Below are 26600 nucleotides of genomic sequence, written 5' to 3'. Positions count from 1 at the left end.
GTGCTGCAGGTTCCTTTCTCATTTACAAGGACTTTAGAATCTGATCTCTCCTTGCTTTTCAAGCCTAATTTTCTTCCTTACAGTTTATAAACTCACTAAATTGAGATTTTTTAGTTACTTTAATAGGCCTTGTCCTCTTTCACATAAAATTTTTTTCTCCCTCAAACACTCTTCCCCTTTGGTTAGATCTAAGATAACCATACATCCTGGTTTATACTTGTTCTCCCTTTGACTTTTAAAAATTCCTGTTTGGATGGTAAATGCTATGGTGATCCTGGTTAAATTCAATTCACATGTCAAGTAATTTCCTTTAGGTGGCGTAAAAAAATTCTATCTTGGGTTCCTTTTATTTAAATCTCAATTGTACCCAATATTGTACAGCATTCATCAAGCTATCTCATAACTTGTTTTGACTGTCTTCACCACTGCTGTGAGGGCAAGGGCTTGCATCTATCTACTCTATTTCTGTATCCTCAACATCTAAATGCCTAGCATGTAGTAGACACAAAATAAAAATCTATACAAAGGAGTGCAGAGGTCACAAAGGGAATTTGAATTCAGACCACTATTTTGGAATTGTAGTAATTAGTCGTGGAGTATCTTTTTTTTTTTTTTTTAAATTTTTTTTCAACGTTTTTTATTTATTTTTGGGACAGAGAGAGACAGAGCATGAACGGGGGAGGGGCAGAGAGAGAGGGAGACACAGAATCGGAAACAGGCTCCAGGCTCTGAGCCATCAGCCCAGAGCCTGATGCGGGGCTCGAACTCACGGACTGCGAGATCGTGACCTGAGCCGAAGTCGGCGCTCAACCGACTGAGCAACCCAGGCGCCCCGAGTTGTTCTACACATTTAATGCAATCCCTATCAAAATGCCAGTACACTTTTTTTCTCAGAATTGAGCTGATTTTAACATTTTTACAGAAAAGCAAAGGATCTGCAATAGCCAAAACCATTTTTACAAAAAGAACAAATTTAGAGCCCTTACACAAAAAATTTCAGGGGTGCCTGGCTGGCTTCAGTCGGTAGGGCACGTGACTCTTTGTCTCAGGGTTGTAGGTTTGAGCCCCATGTTGGGTGTAGAGATTAGTTAAAATCTTTTGGGGCACCTGTGTGGCTCAGTTGGTTAAGCATCCGATTTGGGATCAGGTCATGATCTCCCAGCCTTTGAGTTTGAGCCCCATATGGGGCTCTATGGTGACAGCTCAGAGCCTAGATCCTACTTTGGATTCTGTGTCTCCCTCACTCTACCCCTCCCCCATTCACGATTTTTCTCTCTCTCAAAAATAAACATTAAAAAATTTTTTTAATCTCAAAATTATACTATAATGAAGACAGTGTGGTACTACATGATGATGTAGATAGGCACAATATAGTAGAATCCAGAGACATATTTTCATGTGTTTATGATCAATTTTTTGACCAAAGTGCCAAGGTAATTCAATAGGGATAGACAGTTTTTTCAACAAATGCTGCTTGAAAAATGTGTTCATGTTTTTATACATATGAATATTCATAGAATTACTAAAAGAAACATGGATGAGTTCCTCTATGTGATATTGTGACACCTGCTGGTATCTGAGAATATTTAAAATTGTTACTATCTTTGATATCTTTAAAGAGCTTTTAAAAATAAAAAGACCAAGGACTCTACAGGAAATCGATTCTGTGAGATAAACAATGAACAGGAAAAGAAATGGCTAACTGAAACTTGCTCACCTCATTCATATTATGTGAAACACACAAATAAAACCAACACTGAGATACTATTTCTTATATATTAAATTGGCAAAAATCTAAAAGATTGACATACTGTTGGTGGAGAAACAGGCACATTCGTACATTGTTAATGGTCCTGCAAATTATTATCATAGTTGTTGGGGATTTGGCCATACTGATAAAATTACCAATCCTTTCAACCAGCAATCTCATATCTAGTGATCTCACCCCAAAACAAAATGACAAAATGTATTTTTTTTTCCACCTGGCAAAAAAAATATTTTTAACTGTAAATATGCACAAGGCTGTTACCCTTAGAACATTAATTGCAATAGCAAAAAAAAAAAAAAAAAAAAAAAAAGAAAGAAAAAAAAAAAAGGAAAAACAACAACAACAAAAAACCCAACCCAGAAACAACCCAAATGTCCATCAGGAGAGGATTGGTTAAATAATGTCAAATCCACAGAGATCTTCAAATTAATGAGCAAGGTAGAAAGTGTGTGTGTGTGTGTGTGTGTGTGTGTGTGTGTGTGTGGTAAAATATGTATTATTTTATCTAGAATATTTGCTTATGTGTTTAAAGTAGAAAAAGAAATTACAAACATTTTTAAATGGTTAGAGGGAGAGGGAAGGAACAGAATGAGGGCCAAAAATAAAAGTCTTCTTCGACTTTGAATATATCTTGTTTGGTAAATCTGACTAGAACTAGGTAAACTTTTACATAATTATAAGGCAAAATTAAATTTTAAAAATTTAGGATGAAGCTAATGAATCTAAATTAGTATCCAGTGGGTGGCATAACCACACAAAAAATTACACACAGTAATTTGTGCATCCCTAATGGAACAAACCATAAGGAAAAAAAAATCTTTCAGTGTTGTCAGTCACATTGTTAGTGGTAGTGTTGGTATCCGTATCCCGAGACATACTGTGTGTTCAAGCAAATGAATAATAATCTAATCTGTTATTACGAGAATCTCTTTAGAACTGGGATTCTCTGCGTGGGGGAAAGGAGAACCAGACGTAACACAGAGGAGGGCAAGTAAAATCCCTGTGGTCCTGAGTTTGCAGTGCAAATATCTGTAGATACTCACCATACATCTTGAACAAAACATATGTTCCTCCTTTCTACTGAAAAGGCCTGGAAACAATTACCAATCATGGCAGGGAGCATCCTAGCCCCTGGACTGTAGTTTTTGAGATAATATTTCCTAATAAAAGGAACCAAAGATTCTTGAAGAAAAGGCTGATTCTAGATATGAGGCAAGAAATGTACAAAGGAGGCTAGAAACACCTTACACCAGCTACCAAGGAAACTATCGAAGGCTGTTACAGTCACATCAAAAGACTTAGGAACCAACTAGCCAACATGAACCATTGGTCAGGCCTGACCAGGGCTCCGTAGGATGGGAAACATCTAAGATTCAAGATTGCTGGAAAGGCCCGAGGGCTCATATGGGGTGGGTGTGACAGTAATCACCATGCAAACCTTTTCCTCAATGGCTTAGTGCTATGGAACTGCTGGCCACAGGAATATTACCTGGTGGGTGAGGGCAGGCCCCATCCAACAGGCCAGGATGGCCCAATGCTTGAGGGAAGGTACGGGGAGTAAATTGCACTACTGAGAGACGGCATGACTCAGCATCCAGGCTCCCTGGGATCAGTCCCCAGTCTGGCTTTGTAGGGACTGACAACACGCACAGAATTCTTTTAAAAAGAGAAAAAGGGCACCTGGGTGGTTCAGTCAGTTGAGCTTCTGACTCTTGCTTCCGGCTCAGGTCATGATCCCAGGGTCGTGGGATTGAGCTCTGCTCAGTGCAGAGCCTGCTTGGAATTCTCTCTAAAAAAATAAATAAATAGAATAAAATAAAAAAGAAAAGAACCATTGCAAAGAGAGGACAATGTGAGCAACAGTAAGAATAACTCCAAGAAGAAGATACACACGTTAATAATTTTTTGCGAATTAAAGCTTCTGAATCATAACACATCTCCCCTTTACTTATTGTGGTTAATTTTCGCTGCCTTTCATCACTGTGCCAGAAGCAGTATTTTGGGCGGGGGATGGGGGTGGGGCAGTAAAATGCAAATATTAATATATGTATTTGAAAGTAGATCTTTTTCCAATACCAACCACATGTTGTGTCACATATCTTCTATGCTGAAAATATTCCTCTCTATGAGGGTGCCAGCTGTTTAATGGTACATAAAGGGACCTTAATTTTACCCTTAATCTACTGAACCTCCTAGTGGATACCACATAAAATAGGTCAATGCCTTTTTTTTTTCCTGGAAATGGTCTATTAAATATTTAACCTTTTTATCTTCTTCAAAAATAAAAACATTAGCATGAAAATTTTCAAAAACTCTCTTACTTTTATGTGGAAAAAGTGTACCCATTAGAATATTTGATTTATTAAACCCTAAATAAGAGGACTTTATGTCAAAAGAAATGTCATTAATCATCTAACATAATGAATGTCAAAAAATCTACTCATGTGTTCCTGCCAAAATATGGAAACTTACTATTTTTTAAAAATTTTTTAAATGTTTGTTTATTTTTAAGAGAGAGAGACAGAGCATGAGTGGGGGGAGGGCCAGAGAGAGGCAGACACAGAATCGGAAGCAGGCTCCAGGCTCTGAGCTGTCAGCACAGAGCCCAACGCGGGGCTCAAACCAGGAACCTTGAGAACATGACCTGAGCCGAAGTCGGATGCCCAACCGACTAAGCCACCCAGGTGCCCCTGGAAACTTATTTTGAGGGGAAAAAAAAGAACTATTACAGAAAAACAAAATAACTCCAGTGGATTAGAATGTATTAAATACATTTAATACACAAGTTCATTTTTTTTTTAAATTTTTTTTAATGTTTGTTTATTTTTGAGACAGAGACAGAGCATGAGCAGGGGAGGGGCAGAGAGAGAGGGAGACACAGAATCCGAAGAAGGCTCCAGGCTTTGAGCTGTCAGCACAGAGCCTGACGCGGGGCTCAAACCCACAAACCCCGTGAGATCATGACCTGAGCTGAAGTCGGATGCTTAACCGACTGAGCCACCCAGGAGCCCCCACAAGTTCATTTTTAAAACCTACAAATAGTTGATCATTATTAGAGGGTAAAATAAAGGGAAAGAATCAAGCATTTTATCCTTCCTTTTATATGCAAATTGAATCATGTGATAATAAAAGAGTTAGGGGCAAATTTTCTTTATACATATTCTAGCTAACAGATAAAGAAGGAATGACAGAATGAGATATCACTACTTTAAAAAAAAAATTTTTTTTTTAACATTTATTTATTTTTGAGAGACAGAGAGAGGCAGAGTATGAGCAGGGGAGGGGCAGAGAGACAGGGAGACACAGAATCCGAAGCAGGCTCCAGGCTCCGAGCTGTCAGCATGAGCCCGACGCGGGGCCCAAACTCACAAATCGCGAGATCATGACCTGAGCCGAAGTCAGACACTCAACCGACTGAGACACCCAGGCGCCCGGAGATACCACTACTTCTTATTCCAAAATGGATCTAGGCAATAATCATTAATATCAAAATATCAGGAAAACAACAACAAAAAGAGAGAGAGAATTAGGTTGGTAGGATGACAGCCTACCTATAATCATCTTGCCTCTTCTCTCCATCAAGAAAACCTGATCACGTCTCTATACCCAGGTCCCAATTTATGAAACTATAGAAGTTAGAAAAACACGTTAAATTATGCAATCAACAAAATCCAGATCTTGGAAAACCGCACAGGACAAATGACTCCATTTCTTTAACAAATTGAAAAAATAAAGTTGTAGAAGGAGGAACCTATAATAGAGACTTAAAGGATTTATCCACTCATAGCATTATGTAGACTTTACTTTGGTCCTGATTCAACCAAAAATTAACATGGCTTCACACAGAAACTTGTACACAAATGTTCATAGCAACATTATTTATAATAGCCAAAAAGTGGATAAATAAAAATGTGGTATACCCGTACAATGGAATTCAGCAGTAAAAAAAGATCCATGCTGCACTATAGATCAATCTTGAAAACTTTACGCTACGTGAAAGAAGTCAGACAGAAAACACCACATATGGTATTATTCCATTTATATGAAATGTACAAAATAGGCAAATCCATAGCATGTATATTAGTGGTTGCCAAGGGATGAGTGGGAAATGGTAAGTGACTGCTATTGGATACAGGGTTTTCTATTTGGGATGATGGAATTAAGATAGTGATCATGACTGTACATCTTTGTGAAAACGCCATAAACCACTGAATTATACACTTTAAATGGATAAATTTTATGGGATGTGAATTGTATGTCAAAAAATATGGCATTCATGAGACAAATGGAAATTTAAATACTGATTTGTTACTTGATAATATTAAGTTATCAGCTTATAACATTACAACATCTTTGTTTTAGAGATACATCTTAAATATTTACAGATGAAATATACTGCTGGGGTTTGCTTCAAAAACAGTATAGGATATAGTTGGAAAACCGTTATTTTCCAGGTATCAGAGAAAGAACTGTATCAGGCAAGAATTATCAGTGGATGCTGTGATGATCCTAAAATATGTCCACAAATTCTTTGATAGTCTCCCTTCAAGAATTGGAGCTTGGGAAAAAAAAAAAAAAGTTTAGAGCTTATTGTTTCCTGTAATGTGGGTTGGACTTAGTCACTTAAAAAAAAATGTTTATTTATTTAGAGAAAGGGGGGGAGAGAGGGAGACAGAGAATCCCAAGCAGGCTCCATGCTGTCAACACAGAGTGTGATGTAGGGCTCGAACCCACAAACTGCGAGATCATGACCTGAGCTGAAACCAAGAGTCTGACGCTTAACCGACTGAGCCACCCAGGCGCCCCTGGACTTAGTAACTCCTAATGAGTCCACTGTAGTGGAAGTGAAAGTATATGAGTCCCAAGAGTAGGTCACAAAAGGCATTGCTCTCTCAGGGATCACTTGCTCTAGAGGAAACCAGTCCATGCCACGAGGACACAGAAGCAACTCTAGAGAGAAGTTTGTGAAGCAAGGAACTGACAGTTTCAGCACAACTTGCCAGGTATATGAATGAACTGTCTTGGCAATGGATTCTCCAGCCCCAGGCAAGCCTTCAGATGATGGCAACTTCTGGCCAACACTGAAATGTAATCTCACCAGAGATCCTGAGGCAGAAACATCAAGCTAACCACGACCAATTTCCTGACCCACAGAAACTGAGATCATAAATACTGTTTTATTTTTATTTTTTTAACTTTTTTTTTTTAATGTTTATTTATTTTTGGGACAGAGAGAGACAGAGCATGAACAGGGGAGGGGCAGAGAGAGAGGGAGACACAGAATTGGAAGCAGGCTCCAGGCTCTGAGCCATCAGCCCAGAGCCCGACGTGGGGCTCGAACTCATGGACCGTGAGATCGTGACCTGAGCTGAAGTCGGACGCTTAACCGACTGAGCCACCCAGGCGCCCCCCAAATAAAAATTTAAAAGATAAAAATTCTGTGGGATTGAGGGGAAAAAGTAACATTAAAAATGAAATAAAATTGGCTGTAAGCTGACAATTATCGAAGCTGAATGGTATATTGTAAAAGGAGGTTTACTAAACTCTTCTACTTTCGTATATATTTGAAATATTCCATAATAAATGGCGGTGAAGTGTAAGAGAACTGAAGTTAAAGATCCCAAGTGTCTCTTCCAGTGCCTAGTTCTATGGTCTTTTTAAATGCACTAAAAAAATTATTATTAAGGGGCGCCTGGGTGGCCCAGTTGGTTAAGCGGCCAACTCTTGATCTTGGCTCAGGTCACAATCTCATGGTTCATGAGTACGAGCCCCACGTGAGGCTCTGTGCTGACAGCGTGGAGCCTGCTTCGGATCCTTGGTCTCCCTCTCTCTGCCCCTCCCCTACTTATGCTCTCTCTCTTAAAAATAAGTGCTAAAAAATAAAAAAAAATTTTTTTTAGTGCATTCCCAATGTTACATAACCATCACCACCATCCATCTCCAGAACTTTTTATCTTGCAAAACTGAAACTCTGTGCCCAGTAAACACTATCTCCCCTCCCCACTCGCCCTCCTTCCAGCCTCTGGCAACCACCCCTCTACTTTCTGTCTCTATGACTAGGACTACTCCAGGTCCCTTATACAAGTGGAGTCACACAGTATTTGTCCTTTTGGGCCCGGCTCATTTCACTTAACAGTGACTTCACGGTTCATCCGTGCTGTAGCATGTGCCAGAATTTCCTTCCTTTCAAAGGCTGAATGATACTCCATTGTCTGTACACGGCACATTCTGTTTGTGGACACTTTGGTTGTTTCCACCCCCTGACTACTGTGAAAAATGCTGCTGTGACCATGGCGTACACGAGCTCTTTGAATCCCTGCTTTTAATTTCAAGCCTGGATTTTTACAATTTGTTAGGGAAAGAGAGTTATATTTTAAATTCCTCTTACCATCTGGGATCTAGTTTGTTTGATGTTTTTAAGTGATCTTCAAAGGGGCGATGATCATGCTTTTCCAGAGAAAGCACAGACGTGACTGGTCTTGACCGTTGCAGCTGAGCTCCAGTCTCATTTCAAACGAGTTCCTTCACGTGCAGTGCTATTCACGTGCCTATTTGACAGTTATTTCTGTTGGACGGATTGGATAATAGGAACCTTGTTTTCGGTTTTGGACACTGGGTAGGCACAGGGAAAAATGACCAAATTTGGTCAAGTTCATGAGAAAGGGCTTGTGAGCCTGGCTTCTCTAGTAGCACAATCCCCTTCTTTGAGGCCTGAGTACTATTATTTTCTCACGGTTGCTTTTCCCCATGTACCCCAGGATGGTGGCACTTCCTTCCCCTTTCCTAAAGGGTTACATAATTATGCAGACCAGCATCGTGGGCCTTTTTCCACTTGGACAGTACTTTCTGGAACTGCTAGATTTCCAGATGAGAACTGTTTATTCTGGATCAGACTTAATTTGGTCAGCTGAATTCTCCTGGGTAGGAGAGTTTTTCTTACCCTTGGCCTACTTTTTGTGGTACTAAATATCCTTTTACAGTTTCACCAAGCACTTTGTAAAATAGAAATAGTTGAAAGTGCTGCTTTATTTTGCTTCCTTAGCTCCTTTTGCTGTTTCAGTACGTACATCAGTTACCCTGGGGCTGGTAAACTGTAACCAGAGAGGCTTGCACTGGAAGGGATGTCACAATATTCATCAAGTGCCTACTATGCGCCAGCCCCTCCCCCGCACCATCCATTATAATACTAGATAGTTATTACCCCCAGAACATTAAGAGTGGTGATGGAGATGTGTTCAGGGCCTAATGGGAAAAAAAGAAAGACACAGGCAAAGCGAGAGGCTTTTACTTATGTGTAATGTCTTCCATACCCTGATCACTGCTTGGATTGTCCCCTCCAACACATTACCATTCATTAGCAGAAGAAAATCACCAAAGTGTCATTGATCTCCAAAATCAACTCATTTTTCCATGTTCTCAAACCAGCATGGGAAAAACTGGGAAAAGACAAAGGAAGAAGAAGTGCAGAGGGAAACAAGTTGGGATTCCTGCCCTCCCGTGAACCGCCTGTATTCGTATAATCTTTTTTCTGTATTTTCCTCTTCTCTACATTACCTCACTTTTCAGTGATTAATAGCTAACATTACAAGTGAGCATCATACTTATTAGTATTAGTTTTTCTAAATGTTTATTTTATGTATTTTGAGGGGGAGAGGAGCAGAGAGAGGGAGAGAGAGAATCCCAAACAATTTCCATGCTACAAGCGCAGAGCCCATTGCACGTCTTGATCTCACAAACCGTGAGAATGTGACCTGAGCTGAAACCAAGAGTCGGACACTTTACTAAGCCACCCAGGTGTGCATTGTTAGTATTACTCTTAAGTGTCATAGCAATCCTTCTGTTGTTCCCAATTTTTCATTGTCCTTTACAGTGACATAAAACTCTATACACATACCTTTTTCCCCCTTTTGGATGACTTCCTTGATGTAAACCCTTAGGAATGGAATGTTGGCCAGGCTTAGGATGAGATTAAGTCCATTTAAAATGACTTCGATGCTCTCCCCTAATTAAGGTACAGGGCCATAAAAATGTTCATTCCTGTGTTAGTGACTGGGATCCTGCTTTTTAAAAGGGCACCTTTTAAAGCAATGAAACAAGTATTAGCTTAACGTTCAAACGCACTCGAAAAAACTGTTGGAATGCGTGAGCTTGCTAGACTATGGGAAGCATGGATACCCAACAAAGGAAGGAATAAATGGTCAAGTGCTGGAGGAGGGTGTCCACTTCTGTCAGAGTGGCCTTACTCATCATTCATCTGAGACTTTGAGCAGTTTCCCACCTCAGAGAGGAAGTTGGCCCCTGTCAGGTCCACTTATATGTGGGGTTTTTTGATATAGAACTGTAATATATATTTTCTCTTCCTTATGATTTTCCTCATAACATCATCTTCTTCTCCCTAGCTTACTTTATTGTAAGAATATCGTATTGAATCCATATAACACACAAAATATCCATCAATCGACTGTTTATGTTATCAGTAAGGCCAGTGGTCAACAGTAGGCTATTAGTAAAGTTCTGGGGGAGTCCAAAGTTACACACACATTTTTGACTGCAAGGGTGCCCTTAATCCCGTTGTTCAAGGGTCAACTGAACTTCTTTTCCTTCCTGTATCTGCCGCTTGGGGTTTTCCCTCTCTTCACTGTCTTTTCCTTACGCCTTGTATTCTCACCAAGAGTAACTCGGGGTGGTTGCTATGCATCTCAGGCTCCTTCTGGCTTTAGCATCTCCAGAGGTTCTTAGTTCTCTTCCATCATCACTCATCCCTTCCTAGAGCTTTACTCACTCTGAGCTTCTCCTTTTCTGCATCACAGGCGATGGGACCCCCTGAGGGTGGGCTAAAAATCTGCTCTCACCTTTACTGTCTCTATTCAGAATCTTACCTTCTTCACTCAAGAAACAGAGCAAATGCCACTTCCTCTGTTGGAGAAGTCAAGTACGCCAAAGATGGCCGACGGGGCTAAAACAAACTCTGGTCTCCAGCTTAGAGACCCCTCCTCTGGGTTCTTCTTCCTTTGTTTGCTTTGTGGGCAAAACCCCCCACAGATATGGACGTTGTTGGCTATAAATTACCCTCCTGACTTGCATTCCGGGCTCAGACCTTTGGAGAAACAGTCTCCTCTGAGCCCGCCGGTGTAAAATAAATCTCCAATCCACCAAGATCTCCGAGTGCCGCTTGCTTCTTCTGCCATCGTTCCAGCCTGGTTCCATAACACCTCCAGGAAGCCTTCTCTGATTGTCCCAGCAGAAAGGACTGCCATGGCACTTTAGTGGACCTCTCAAGACTCTCATCACTTTATATCAAATTTTAGAGGTCTCCTCTTGTCTTCTGGACTCCAGACAGGACCCTAGTAAGTCGGTTTGTGACTGAGTGCATCTTTACTTACTGCTGCTGGGGCTGCAGCCGAGGGGAGCTGTTTTTAGCCATCAGGTTTTGGGGGGCCGCTACCCAGAGCATTTCAGTTCTCTAGCACCTTTATCCTATGTTTTCATATATACGCTGTCTCTCTGACATGCAGGTTTCTATGAATGGAGACAGAGACCCCATAAACAACACTGTCCACAAGGAAACCCATTCCACATTCCCGAGGAATTGTGTTAGAAATTTTGGAAAAACTGCCTGCTTGTCAAGGTCACAGGATTTAGAAAGGTCACAGGTTTAGCCTGATAACTTAGAAGGGAATGAAACACATATCTTCCAACCAGAGAAGTAGTGGAGAGTATCCTTCATTTCCAACAAAGCCCCAAAAGAAAAATGCTAAGGATTCATTAAGCCCAGATGCTCAAAGAAGTGGAATTCATGGCACACAGAATAAAAATGTTTTAAACCTTGAGTCTCAAAACGAGGGAGCTATCACTAATACTTCAAAGGTGGGAAAATATGTAAGATGAAAAAACTCCAGTCCTGCTGGCCCTGTGATTTTGAACAACCATACAATGGGTGACACACACAAAATATTCATCTTTACCTGTGGAACTTAACCTGGGAATTTCCACTGTAAAAGCATTTAGTGGGAGTGAATGACCTATTGAGGGCACGGAGGCATTGGTGTCTCATGGATGACCTTGCACAAAGGGCCAGTTCAGGGTCACTGCAGCTGAGGACGGTGTAGTTTAACTTCAGTCTCAGTGGTTTCTAGGAAGCGCTGCTGAGGGACCATCATCTAGGGCACAGCCAGGAGGGGCACGTGGAGAGGCTACTTTTCAAATCCTCTGCTATCCGACTTTGACCTAACCATTCCCCAGAGCAAAGCACTGCCTTCTGGGAAAGTTGATCGGGGGGGAAAAAAAAAAAAAAAAAAAAAAAAAATCCATGGACTGGATCAAATAGAAATGAAAATCCAGATGATGACTGCAGATGGACTTTCTGAGCATACAAAGTACTCCCTGCCTGTCAAGTGTGTGAAGAAAAAGTGAGTTTTCTACACCGCGCTGGTGGGGCAGGTCTCCTGGGTCTTTACTTGGCCAGAAGAGTAACTGAGATGCTGGAGTGGCCCCCGTGCTCTCCCCAATCTCTCAGACTTGCTTTTCACTGACAAGCGCCGCTAAATTCTGGCAAAATCCATGGAAAACACGTTCTCACAGTGACCGCTTTTTGACGGAGAGCGGCAGTCACAGGAGTTTTGTTCTGGGGCCTATTGTTTGGGGCGAATGTGATTTAAAGTCGGCGGAAAGCTGGGAGACTGGACTGCTGAGGAAAGGGCAGGGTGGCTGCTGGGTTCCGATAAACATCACTGAATGTGTGGCCAAGGGCAGGGCGAAAGAGGGTGAGTCCTTCTCAACCAACTTTCTAATCCGCAGCACCCGACCCGCCTCGTGCCCGCAGCCAAGCCCTTCCAGGTATTCCCCTGCCTTCTCCGAGTCTATCCCCATTCTGCCGGCTGACAGGGCTCTCCCCATCCCGACCTAGCCGTGGAGGGCCCAGCCACACCGAAGAACATTCACCACTTCCAAGTCTGCCTGTGCTGATCTCCCAGCCCCGGAGTCCTCTACAGCCTCTCCCATCACTGCACCTGACTCCCACCTCACCCCCAACGACTCTCACTTAGCCTTCAGGTCTCAACTTAGGCTCCCAGGGGAAGAGACTTTGACTCGTCCCTGTTCAGAAAGCAGCTGGCCACCTTGATGGGCTTAAACGCATCCTGGCCTTGGCCCTGGCCCTTTTTGCCCTCTGTGATAATTGCTCACCTGTCCCTGCTGAACAGCAGGCTCCAAAGGGCCAGGCACCACGTGTGTACATAGTAGGCCCTTAAATATTTGATGGGGAGCAGCTGGAGTTTAAAATGCAGTATGAGGGACTTGGGTTAATCTTAAGAGGGGCTTCCCAGTGCGAGTAGCTAAAGAGGCACAAATCTTGGGTCTCTGGAGGCCAGTTGTCTCTGATGTGTTAAAAGTCCTGAGAGTTTGTGGCTGCCTGGGAGAGTTCTGGAAAACACTGGACACTTATGTGATTTTTAGACTTGGGGAATGTCAGCCCTTCAGATTCAAAAAAAATAAGGTTCCTTCATCCATCTCCATAAGCCAGTGCACAGAACCTGTAACAAAATGAGAAAAATATAGACAAATTAATCAGTACAACTCAATTATTTGGTTTAAAGGATTCTCCTTTACTCTGACCCTATGCTCTTCTCATGTTTGCATATTAAGATGTCTTTGTAAGAAGTGAAGAGTCAGGGGGCGCCTGGGTGGTGCAGTCGGTTAAGCGTCCGACTTCAGCCAGGTCACGATCTCGCGGTCCGTGAGTTCGAGCCCCGCGTCAGGCTCTGGGCTGATGGCTCGGAGCCTGGAGCCTGTTTCCGATTCTGTGTCTCCCTCTCTCTCTGCCCCTCCCCCGTTCATGCTCTGTCTCTCTCTGTCCCAAAAATAAATAAAAAAACGTTGAGAAAAAAAAAATAAAGAAGTGAGAGTCAGAAGATGAAGTAGTTTATAGTAGTCCTTACATGGCAAAAGAAGAAATGTTAAAACTTTCTAGCCATGTCTGGGGGCTGGGGTAGTGGGAGGAATTTGACCTCTCTACTCTAGATCACCCTAAAAAGAAGTTCCAGGTGTCCAGGTGAATAAATATGAAAGACAAAGCTTTAGAAATTCCTAGAAGATCATAGAGAATCTCATGACCTTGAGGTAGAGTAGTCTTATTTACAAATAAGACACAGAAAGATAGGATTTCCTCTAAGCCTAAGAGGAAAGACATATTTAACTACATTAAGAATTCTAATCATTAAAACAGATCATAAAGAATGAAGTCACAGAATGAGATATTTGCAACACACATAAATGACAAATAGTATCTAGAATACAAACATATACATGCATATAAAAACTCATAGAACGCTCAAGCAAATAAGAAACAGACAACCTAATAGACAAATGAGTGAAAGACTTGGAACAGGCATTTAACAAAAGTAGAAATCTAGGGGCTCCTGGGTGGCTCAGTCAGTTAAGCGTCTGACTTCAGCTCAGGTCATGATCTCGCGGTTCACAGGGGTTCGAGCCCTGCCATCGGGCTCTGTGCTGACAGCTCACAGCCTGGAAACTGATTCAGATTCTGTGTCTCTGCCTCTCCTTCCTGTGCTCTCCCTCAATGGCTAATAAATAAATGAAAAGGCACTCAACCTTATTAGTATTCAGGGAAATGCAAATCAAAAGCCACAATCGGATACCATTTCACACCCACCCACCAGATTGGCAAAAATTAAATTCCTTGTGATACCTAAGCATTGGAGACAATGCGGAAAAACATCCAGCAGTTTCACTCTGGCATCTACACCCTGGAGAAACACATGCAGGTGCACTAGAATGGTCAGAGCAGCACCGCCATTCATGTCAGCCCTGAACGGGAACCGGCTAAGTCCACCTTTGGCAGACTGGATAAACTGTGGGATAGCTGTAGAACGGCACTGTATTAATAAAACAATGAAGGAGAATAATCTCCTAAAAACAAGAATTAAGCAGAAAAATACAAATGGTGATTCCACTTATTCAAGTTCAAAAATAGACACAAAATAAACTATGCAATTTGGGATACAAATGTAGGAACAAGGAGGTAAAATTATAAAGAAATAATTATCTCAAAAATGAGTATAAAATACTTCTGGAGCAGGAAGAATTATGACCATGGAAAGATACACGGAGTAGGGTTTTTAGGTGCTAATATGCTACTTCTTACCTGGGTCGTGGTTACATGAATGGTTGCTTTAGATTTATTTTAATGTATATTCCTTGCTCTTTTCTGTAGGTATATTTCACTTAAGTTGCCCATCTCTTTTTATTTTAGAGAGCAAGAGAAAGCATAAGCAAGGGAGGGGCAGAGAGAGAGAGAGAGAGAGAGAGACAGAGAGAGAGAGAGAGGGAGAGAATCTCAAGCAGGTTCCAAGCTCAGTGTGGAGCCTGACTCAGGGCTGGATCCCAAGAACTGTGAGATCATGACCTGAGCCAAAACCACTGACTGAGACACCCAAGCGCTGCCCCACACGTCTTCTTAAAAAAGTTTTACCAACTGCAAATCTCCAAGCCTAAGAAGCCCCTATTTACGTGGTTCTCACTAAACCCTGAGTCCAATTGTTTTAGAAAGGACTCAAAGTAGCTCCAAGGCGGGGGGCACTTTAAGAAAGGAGAGAGGCTGGCGCTGGGTCTTCGATTGTGGGTTCTCTCAGGAATGCTTCTCTGAACAATCAGAGGGTGGGAAAGTGAGGCACAGCAAAGGCTGCAGTCTGCCCCGGGGCTTGTGGAGACTAGGGCAGCAGTGGAGAAGCTAATGGGGCATGAGTTCCCATGTGGTGGACCTTGGGTGCCTGACTTAGGAAACTGGACTTAATTCTGTAGACAGTAAGTAGATATGGAGGGTTACCACGTAACAAAAATGCCATGTTTTGGGAAGATGTATCTGGGTGTGGGGGGTAGGGCTAGAAACGGAAATCGGTTAAGGGTCAGACGCACTGGGAATGTGGAAGCAGAGCTAGAAAGAGATGGAATGGAGACACGTTACTGAGGAACAACAGTGAGAACTTCGTGACAGAGGAACACATTTTCCAAAAACTGATGAGCTGTCTTTTCCAGCCCTTCCACTGTAAAGCTAGCTCTAGGGGCATAAAGAGGAACTAAGAGAAATTCTGTTTTACAAGGACAGGTGGCTGGAACCACACATGGTCAGAATAGGACTGGCAGACACACTGACTTGATGCTGAGGGCCTGACCTGAATCTTTAAAATTCCCTACAGCTTTTGAGGAGAAATTGCCTGGGCGGGAATAAGCAGGAAAAGTAAAAGATGGTGGTCATAAGCCCAAACCAGAACGAGGAGTCTAATGAACCCCAACATCCTCATCACCTGGCTTCAACAACGATCCATATTTCATCATGTGGCTTTCGTCATTTTCCCACAGCTCGAGTCCACATTCATGTGCTGCAGGAATGTAGCCGGATCCAGTGAAAGGTAAAACCCATACATTTAAATGGTTTGAATCTTGGTTCTTGTCCTATTGGGATGTCAGCAGTTCCAAGTACAGGTGTTCACAGGTTATGCAAAGAGCATAACCATTCTGATCTCCTGCCCCAGGCTGCTCCCTGGCTTCTGACTCCATGATCATACAAAGTATGCTTAGTGTGGGGAGATTAAGTCCAGGCAGAGAAGACCTTCACGAAAGGCTATTCCTTGGAAAAAAACTGGCCCCATAATCATACCCCTTCTAGATGTTACCAGATTCAATAATTGCAACTCCCATCTTATCGGAGTAAAAAACAGGCAGTTCTGACCTTGGAGAGGAGGGGGAACCATCACCCCACCACAGCAGAGCCTGACGCCCAGTTGGCAGAGGTCCTTGGAAAAGGCGAGAGGCCGGTGGCACCGAGCTCTACTGTGGCCAAGTACCTCATCAGCTCTGGGGTGTTAACGGTGCACGTCAGAAAACACTGGTACCTTAAATTAACCCTACACTCAAGTCAGCGCACGTTCCCATGGGGCAAAGAAATCTGTCTGCTTCTATGAAGCACATCACAAAGCTCATCTTTTGTACAACAGCTGTAAGAAAATCACCATACATGGAAATATATATGAAAATACGCCAGGAGCCCTCAGTGGAAATGCCAAGGGCTAGTCCGAAGCTTACCAGTCCAGATGGGAAAATGGGCTGCTTGCGACAATGTTCTATTCCCCTGGGGGTTTCTGTCAGTGAGCATGTGATATGACTGCACGACCAATCTCTGCTTGGTTATACTTTGTGCACTTAGCCTTCCACAGAAGCTAAGAGGCTCTTCCTGCAGAGGCCACCACCTTAAAAATAGAGGCACCACCATAAACAACATCAACACGAGAGTTTAAAGGAGTAACGAGTCCTTTAGTTGGGTCTGTGTGCTGGTTTCTTACACGAAGTTGGCACTGCTGTCCAACCGTGGAGCGGGCCAGAGACCACACCGACAACATGAAGGGTATTTCTAGAAAGACAGGCCAAGTACAACTGTGTGCAGGACAAACAGGATAATTTTATTCTTATGTTTCCTTAAAATAAAAATACAGAACTTTTACAATTCACTATGATTAGACGTGATTTATATTTTAACATTTTTTTTTTTTAACAAATGACAACGGAAAGAAAGAACTAGTACAAATTATAAACCTACTGGAGCAAAGAGAAACTATCTTTCTGATCAAAACATGTGCCACAGCCAAACCTCCTCAGAAAACTTTCTAAGATTTCTTAGCTAAACTTTCTCAGAGGGTTTGCGGGAAGCCTTTAATCTCAAATATTTAAACTATTTTTGTAACCACTAAATGCCTTCACCAACTTGTTAATCAAACGCTTCCTACATTTAGGAAGCAATGACCAAGTGGCCTGAAACACATTAAGTCTTGATCCTATTTTTCCAGCTATAAATTATTAATATTTCAAGAAAACAAAGTATTTTCTAAGCACAGAAGCTTTCTAAAAAACTTCAATTACCATTTCTGGCTCAGTACCTGACTGAAATGTTCAAATGTTTATATTGCACACAAAAAAATCTGAGCAGCATACTGTGTGTGTGTGTGTGTGAGAAGCTGATGAAAAAGAAGACTGGGGAAAAAACCCTAAATTGTGTCCCATTTACATGATTTAAATATATAGTTTCTATATCTTTAATTAATAGAAGTAAAAAGGTAAACTTTAGAACAGCACAGAAATACAAATCATTAGAGTTTTACAAAATATACTCAACCCCTATACGTGCACAATCTTTTTAATTCTGGAGTTACCATACAAGGGAGGAGCTAATTTCTTCCCCTTCATACGAAAGCAGGAAGTCACACGTACAAAGTTATTTATATGAAAACAATAAAGATCCACATTCCTCTTCTTTGTCTTTGACAAATATTTATGGAATGTTGGAAATTATGAAAAAACAATTCCAATGTCACGAAGTCCAAAGACCTGGAATGAAATACTCCCAGTGGCACACTGCGTTGCACAGAATGACAATCCTCTTCTAGAAACCAGGGCTGCGCTCCCTGTCAGCTTTAATGGCTGCCCACCGACCTGGGTGGAAAGGCCACGAATGCTGGGCCACCTCTGGTGGCATGCAAATGTTGATGCCATCTCGAGTCCCAACCAGCTCCCTGATAAAATAATGGACAACATGTAGCAGCTACTGTCCTAACAGGCTACTTGCCCCAACCGCTGACAAGGATAAAAGTTCATGCGGTTCAAGATCAGTCCACTGCCCCTTCCAGAGCTGAACGCTCCCCAACTCGTCACCAGGCCCAGAGGGAAACACGGGCTGTAACTTCCACAAAACAAAGTAAGAACAAAACCTGCCTGCCGGGGAGATAATATTATAGCTTCATTTTCAAACTTGTAACCAGTAGATTAAAATCCTAACTTCTCTGTAAAAGAATTCTTGTAACTTTCAGCACATTAAATACTGTGTCCTCAGAATACCTTCATTCAGATTGTAAGTACCTTGTTCCTCAATTTTGTGACTTCTAGCTTCTCTCCCTTCCAAATTTGCTTTCTTCTTACGTTTCTAAAGTAAATTATCATAAAAAAAAAATCCAATGCTTAATATAGAACTGAGAAAGCAAGATAAGATTGAGGAAATCACGTCATATGCTCTGGTTTGCTGCCTGAGGATATTTCTGCTGTTTCTTAAAGCAAAAAGTAGCTAAGGATTGTTTTAGAGCTTGGGCACTAACTAGTAAATCACTAGGGGATCTGGAGATAGACTATTCATCCTGGTTATGTGAGTCAAATGCATACGCGAGATAACTCTGAGCCTCACTCTTGACATGCAACTTTTTCTCTTAACGCAGGTCGGGTAGCCTTAACTCTTTTCCTTCCCTATGTCAATTGTCATCACAATGCCTTAGTAGGAACTAAATGCCAGGGACTTTTCCCCAGCACTACTTTTAAGTTACCTAGATAGCAGTGAGGCCACCGCCAAGCTATAGATGCAGTCTGTGTGGCTGGCACACCCTGGAAAGGCCTGGCTGACCCTAGCTCCCCCAGGCCTACTTACCAATACTCAGTTCTTAGACACAAAGGGACTGGAGCAAGTGTGGCCAAAGCAGAACATCCACCTTTACCGGTGCTATGTCTAAAGATGGCCCCATGTTGGCTCCCGTGGCTCACAGAACCAGGAAGGCTACAGCTTCTGGGGCTGGCCACTCAGCTGAAGCCTGGAATCCAAGTCACAAGCACGAGGGCTCCCAGGACAAGGGGCCAAGCTTCCTGCCTTCAACTGTGCTGGCCGCCCTGGGGCCCCTGCCAACAACATATTAGCTTACGCTCCCTGAAAACTCCAATGCCTCCCAGAACCTGAAGGAAATATAGTTACAGTCTTTTGACTACTTCTCTGACAAAAGTTCTATCTTTTGAGATACTCGCTTTATGCTGAAAGTCAGTTAAATGACCAGCTTAAGAGCTGAACTCTGAACTAGAAAAATTAATAGCAAGTTCATGTAAAGGTATATGTTAAAATGGGGAAAAAGTGATCTTAAAGCAAAGTTAAATTTCACGTAACCATTTTTATTTCAGTGGGATAGCAACGTGTAGATTGGCCTGCTTCTGAACAGTGAGAGATGAGAGTTTACCCCAAGCCTGCAACCCAAACAAACTGGAGGATGGACCAGCGGCGTGCCGGCCGGCCTCACAGCTGCTCTTGACGCTGTGAAGCTTGGGCAGTAGAGAGCTAACAACTGCACACTAACACTAGACACCCCGACTAATGATGCGGCCTCATGAAACAGGATGTTAGAATGAATTCTTTATAGTCTCAGTGCAACACTAATTAAAGTTACCTTTTAAGGTGTTGTTTGGTTATTACTTTCTTCTCTTCAAATAGTATTTCCTGAGAAGGCTAACTTCCCCAGCAGAAGTGGAGTTAATAGAGTTCTCACAATAAGCCCTTTCATTGATCATCACTGAATTCTTGAGTTATTGTGCTCAAAAGGAAGTACGCTTTTACGTTTGTCAGACTTGTGTTAAAACACAAATAGGAGATTTTAGAGACATTTAGATTATATCCCTATGTCCATTTCACATGCCCTAGAAGAATTTACTTCTTACATCAACATTTTGTAAGGGATAATCAAATATAATCACGTGTTCTCCTTAATTAGATCCCTTATTTTCCCGACACCCTATCATATGTAGATCATACTCACAACATATTTGCCAAGTGTCCTTTGTTACTGAAAAAAGTCTGTCCCCTGTAAGTACTCCCTGAGAACACCCATCCAAAGTCCCCTTAAAAAGCAAATGAGAGCTGTGCATGGCAGATACGTGAGGTCCAGTTGTATAAAAATCTTCAGTATGTAGCACACATGTGCATGTGTCTAAGGTGAAACCAGAGGTCCTTTGTGAAACAAGACTGATGTCACAGCTGTAGTTTTCTCCTCTTGCCTCTTGCTTTTCTAAACGTGAGTGAAGATGAGATTTCTATTTAATATTTATGGATCATCTCGTTTTTCTTTTATAAATACTTTTATAATGGGGTAGGGATTGATTACCGAAGGATTTTCCATCAGGGAAGTAGAAAGGCCAAGTGCCTTGAAAAGCTGTATGAAGAATAAGACTAAGAAAAAACCTGTTATGTCTGTAAACAGCCAATGGGAAACAGTTTAAAAGAAGAAATAGAAGGCACAAACTGCGGGTTAAAAAATGCTTGTAGAAGACTGAAAGATAACTAGAGTTGACAGAACTCACACCTAGGGCTTCTAAAGCCTTGCCCTAAATACACATTCTGGTTACACCACTCCAACACCACTGTGACATTCTCGATGCCTCAGAGCAAGTGCTTAGGACTGGGAAAGAATAAACTATAAACATAAAACAAAACACTTCATCCTCAGAACTACTGCCTCTGGCTTTCACGTTTCTGGGAGTCAGTGAATTGATAAGTGTGTTTTGTGGGTAGAGAACCAACAAACAAAAAACCATCACATAATCAGCAAAATAACAACAAAGGGCTGGACTGTATGGCCCCTTAACTTTATAAGCACATTTTAGGGCCAACTTGAAATTAAAATAGTAAGATAACTTAATTTTACCACATATAAATTACAATGGCCACCTGGATATTCAAACAGCAAAAGAGAACAAAATTTACATAAGTAAAAACTTTTCTAAAGTAAACAAATGTAGAATATCAGGACTGAAAATTCATTAGAAGGTTCACTGTGTGTTTTAATCAGGCTCAGACTGAAATAAAAGTAGTCAATTTAAACCCCAACCTGGAAAGCCATCCCCTCTATGGCTGCGATTTCATCTCTCCAGCATCCTGTGAATTCGTTTAGACAGAGGGCAACCATCCATGTAAACAGTTCGACGTACTGGTCCCCTGCCATGGACCTGTGGCCAATGAAGAGGAACAGTCTGGGAGCAGCAGACAGACAGGGAACACTTAAACTTAAGGAAGCAACCACGGCCTCTGGACACCTTGTCAGGGCTTCCCGTCGGGCGGCTCAGTGAGACTCTGGGGGGCGGGACTGGCGAAAGTGGAAAGCCAGGAAGACATAGCTGTCTTTGCACTGGAAAAAGCTCCTCCAACTGACTGGCCTGGAGGGAGAGGAGAGGAAAAACAAAAGGAAACATGTCTTCACTTTTGTTAGGAGATACTGAAAGACCAATGCTAATAAATGTTTATTTACTGTTACACATCAGTATGTTAATAGTTACTAAAACAGCATTAAAACATTTTTTTTAATGCTTATTTTTGAAACAGAGACACAGAGTGTGAGCAGGGGAGGGGCAGAGAGAAGGAGACACAGAATCCGAAGTAGGGTCCAGGCTCTGAGTGGTCAGCAAAGAGCCTGATGCAGGGCTCTAACTCACGAACTGCAAGACCATGATCTGAGCTGAAGTCGGACGCTTAACTGACTGAGCCACCCAGGCGCCCCACTAAAATACTGTTTAAGTTTCTAGGTTCAAAACAATCCCTTTCCATGGGCATATTTAGTAGGAAACTGGGTAACTTCTGGGTTAAGAGCCTACTCTCCTAAGCGTTCGTTCTGAAGGTGGTCAGCCAGTTCTTTCCTTTATACTCAGCATGCTAGGCCAGCAGTTCTCAGCACTGGCTGTGCATCAGAATCACCTGGGAGAGCTGAAAAAAAAAACAAAAAACAAACTATGTGCTCTCTCGGTGGCTCACATCCAAGTTGATAACTGATAACCACCACCCCAGGCAAGAGTGGTTAGGCTGCTCTCCGGAAATGTGCTTTTGTCATCTGAGACACTGCTGCCAGGGGCGCCTGGGTGGCTCAGTTGGTTGGGTGTCCGACTTCGGCTCAGGTCATGATCTCACAGTTTGTGAGTTCGAGCCCTGTGTCGGGCTCTGTGCTGACAGCTCAGAGCCTGGAGCCTGCTTTGGATTCTGTGTCTCCATCTCTCTCTGTCCCTAACCCACTCACATTCTGTCTCTGTCTCTCTCAAAAATAAACAAACGCTTAAAAAAAAAAAATTTGAAACGCTGCTGCCATAAATGAAGATGCCGACTGCTCCATCTGCCTCAGGTCTGTCTGTTTTGTTTTAAAGAACCTTATCTCCAAAGCTGATGTACAAGTGAAATTACTGCAGTTAAATCATATACTCCCACTATTCTTAGACAGGGGAGTGGGGAAGAGAGCTGGCCTTAGCAGCAGCATCACTAATAATGAAATAACAATCGACATCATATACCTATATGAAGTAGAATTTTTCTATTAAAAAGAATTCAAAATAAGTTAAACGCGTAATATTGTATGGAAATAAATGCTCACATCTTAAATTCCATTCCCTGCCATGAGACAGACCCACTGATGGGCTTTGTGCTCTATGTCTGTCTTTTAAAGGGTCCACACAGTACGTATGTAGCTCACTCACCCCGACTCTAGGTACACAGAATGTTAGAGCTCAGGCCTGCACAGAAATCACCTAATTCCAAGGCTTTTGAACTGTGTACAGGAAGGGTTAGTCAACCTTTCAAGGAAGCTAAGGAAGGAGATGGCAACTATTTTTACATATTGATCTGACAAAGCAAATATGGCAAAATGTAAATAACTGGTGAACCTGAGATAATTGGGAGCATGTACACTGTTGCACCATTCAAGTCTGAAATTATATTAAAAAAAAAGTTAAACATATAAAAAAGGAATGAGACTTTTTTTTAGAATGGATATGGAACAAACTGCAAAGTATTTTAAGTGAAGAACACTGCACAAGAATGTATATGACACCATGCTACCATTTGACAGGCTTCAGTTCTCAGGGTAACGCTGGCCTCATTAGATGAACTGGGGAGGATCATATCCCATCCACTACATTCTGAAAGCGTTTGTATAAAATTAGTATTATTCCTGGAGTGTCTGGCTGGCTCAGTCAGTTAAGCGTCCAACTCTTGGTTTTGACTCAGGTCATGATCTCATGGTTTCATGAGTTTGAGTCCCACATAGGGCTCTGTGCTTGGAATTCTCTTTCTCAAGCTCTCTCTCTCTGCCCCTCCCCTACTCACGCTCTCTCTCAAAAATAGATAAAACAAAAAAAAAAATTCAGTATTATTTCTTAAACATTTGATTCATAAGTGAAGCCATCTTTACCTGGATTAAATAAAAAACCTTATGGCATGGTTTTTATTTTTAATTCAATTTATTTACTAGATATAGGGCTATTCAAATTCCTGACTACTTACTGCATCAATTTTGGCAATTTGAGGTTTTTTTTTTTTACTGTTTATTTTTGAGGTGGAGGGGCAGAGAGAGGGGAATAGAAGATCTGAAGCAGGCTCTGAGCTGACAGCAGAGAGCCTGATGCAGGGCCTGAACTCATGAACCATGAGATCATGACCTGAGCTGAAGTCAGACATTTAAGTGAGCCACCCAGGCACCGTGGCAATTTGAGTCTTTCAAATAATCTGCATATTTCATCTAAATTGTCAAAAAACTGGCATAAAGTTATTCACAATATTCCCTTATAATCTTTTTCATTTCTGTAAGATCTATAGTGATGTCCCCTCTTTCATTCCCAATACTGGTAACTTGTATTTTTTCTTATTAGTCTATGAAGGTTTTATTGATATTGTTGATCTTTTAAAAATCGCCTGTTCATTTCAGTGATTTTTTTTTTACTGTATGTTAATACCTTCGAAGACAGCACTCTTAATGTCTGCTTTATTATGGTGTTCTACTACTTATACAAAAATGCAGGCAGCACAGGAAATGGGGACAAAACTCCAGTGAAATTGAATCCTTGTAAGAGAACAGTGAATTCATCAGAAAATTGGTTTCTTTCCATCAGGTGTGGCAAAATTTGCTGAACTTTGACATTACCTGATGTCACAAGAATTTTAACATTTTGTGAATATTTTCACAAAAACAACTTTTGTATTCAACACTCTTGTATTATAGGATACACAGATTTCTACAACTTTATGATTTTATCAATGACACACTGAGTACAGAGAAGAGATGTGTTATGATTCTAATCTGTTTCTGGCTAAGGGCATGTCTTACCAACAGCTTTTCCTGTTTGTACAACATTTCGGCTGGTTGTGACCATGACGTTTCCAATTTTTTTGCCACGTTCACTGTTTTGAACAGAACTGAGTAAAGCAAAGAAGTTTTAAGTACATTACAAAAATTCACACACAGCACCTTCTATAACCATCCCCCAAATTAGAATTGAGAAAAGAAGCTAAATTATTTGTTGTGCGTCAATTAATTTAGTAAACTTTTAAGCATGTACATTTTCAGAAAATACTAAAATAACATGCAGATGAACCAAAAAAAAGGACATAAGGATGCATGGTTAATTCTCCCTACAGTTATGATTGGCTAAAGTTACTCCACCAGAATAAAAATGGCAACTCTGTTATTAGTTCACACCATTCTCTATGAGACAGCAGTGTTTTCACTCTGAAACATACACACTGCTGAGCTGAAGAATGTTATGCACATATTTGGTTACTATTTGAAGCACAAGTCTATCAAGTGGAGAAAAACAATTCCTAATTAGCAATGAAACACATGGCATAAACTCAGACATAAAAATTTTCCTAGTTTTTTTCTCTAAATACTCACTGTGAGAATCTTAACTTCATGTCTGACACTGAGTACTGGCCTTGAAAAGGATGACTGTAAAACAAAGTTTGAGTCTATTAGATTATAAGTATTTGACCAATAAAGCTGCAAAACAAAGCTGTCACAAGAAAGTATCAGTAAACCTTGCAGGGATGACTCAGCTGGGTGGTGGTGCTCTGCATGTGACAACAGGTCTTTGATCACAGCTCTCTATTTACAGTCTCGGGAGCCTCTCTGAGCTTAATTCCTCACTTGTAAAAAGGTGTTTTTTTTTTTTTTTTCCCTTGGAGTGCGGTGGGTGGTTTGTGTTAATGCTACACTAATGTTCTGATTTATTTGGTCTGGGGTTGGGCTAAGCATCAATGTTTATTTTTTTAAGTTTAGTTTTGAGGGAGACAGAGACAGCATGATTGGGGGAGAGGCAGAGGGAGGGAAAGACAATCCCAAGCAGGCTCCATGCGGTCAGCGCAGAGCGCGATGTGGGACTCGAACTCACAAACTGTGAGATCACGACCTGAGCTGAAACCAAGAGTCAGACAGACACTTAACCAACTGAGCCACCCAGGCGCCTGCCCCTATTTGCACATTTTTAAAACCACGGTCTTAGAATCCTTTAAAGCCCATTCCAGCTAAGCCTCTTATGAACCTGCATTAAAATCTGTAGAGTTGGTTCAGGGCACCTGGGTGGCTCAGTGGTTAAGCATCCGACTTCGGCTCAGGTCATGATCTCACAGTATGTGAGTTCGAGCCCCACGTGGGGCTCTGTGCTGATAGCTCAGAGCCTGGAGCCTGCTTCAGATTCTGTGTCTCCTTCTCTCTTTGCCCCTCTCCAACTTGTGCCCTGTCTCTCTATGTCTCTGAAAAAATAAATAAACGTTAAAAAAAAAAAAAAAACAATCTGTAGAGTTGGTTCAAATTTGAGGCACAACAGCAAATGCAGAGACTGGATGAAGATCTGACCAGCAGGGGAGGAGACCAGATGGCCCTGCATGACACACTGCGGATGGTCGCAGTGGACCCCCCAAACCCCCCACCCCAGCACCACCACAGTGAGGGCCACCAGGCAAACAAACTCACATCTGTTTCCCTTCATCACTCTTTAAAATACAGGCCTTGTGGTTAGTGAGGGAAAATACTTTGAACTCTCAGCTCTTTCATTTAATACTATTAAGCTGTTTTTGCCTTTTAATTCTGTTTTTACCACATTCAAATGGCAACATAGGTTTCTGCTACAGCCCAGCGTGATGATTAAATCCACCAAAATCGCTGCTGAACCTAGTCATTTTTCTTGATAGATGATATAAAGGCTAACAGACATG

General features: G+C 41.7%; 1 protein-coding gene across 6 annotated transcripts in view; it reads right to left on the bottom strand.

Annotated features, from left to right (window-relative positions):
* Nucleotides 1–9047: 9047 nt before the first annotated feature.
* Nucleotides 9048–26600, bottom strand: part of AVL9 (AVL9 cell migration associated) — a 79101-nt gene continuing 61548 nt past the window's right edge. The window contains exons 14-19 of one of the 6 annotated variants that reach the window (XR_007460044.1): nt 25282–25335; nt 24715–24803; nt 21463–21787; nt 14475–17031; nt 9663–13299; nt 9048–9204 (exon numbers count right to left, since the gene is read on the bottom strand). Coding sequence is in view for 1 of the 6 variants with exons in the window: in XM_049641661.1 (XP_049497618.1) it covers nt 21672–21787; nt 24715–24803; nt 25282–25335 (259 nt within the window). In the remaining 5 variants the exon portion in view is untranslated. Of the gene's footprint in view, nt 13300–14474; nt 17032–17220; nt 21788–24714; nt 24804–25281; nt 25336–26600 lie in introns of those variants that run through there. The other 5 variants (XR_007460045.1, XR_007460043.1, XR_007460046.1 and 2 more) reach the window with 5 other exon arrangements.

This window comes from Panthera uncia, chromosome A2, assembly GCF_023721935.1.
Source record: "Panthera uncia isolate 11264 chromosome A2, Puncia_PCG_1.0, whole genome shotgun sequence".
NCBI classification, from domain to species: Eukaryota; Metazoa; Chordata; class Mammalia; order Carnivora; family Felidae; genus Panthera; species Panthera uncia.
The sequence above is the reverse complement of the archived record's forward strand: the minus strand, read 5'-3'. Positions and strand labels throughout refer to the sequence as shown.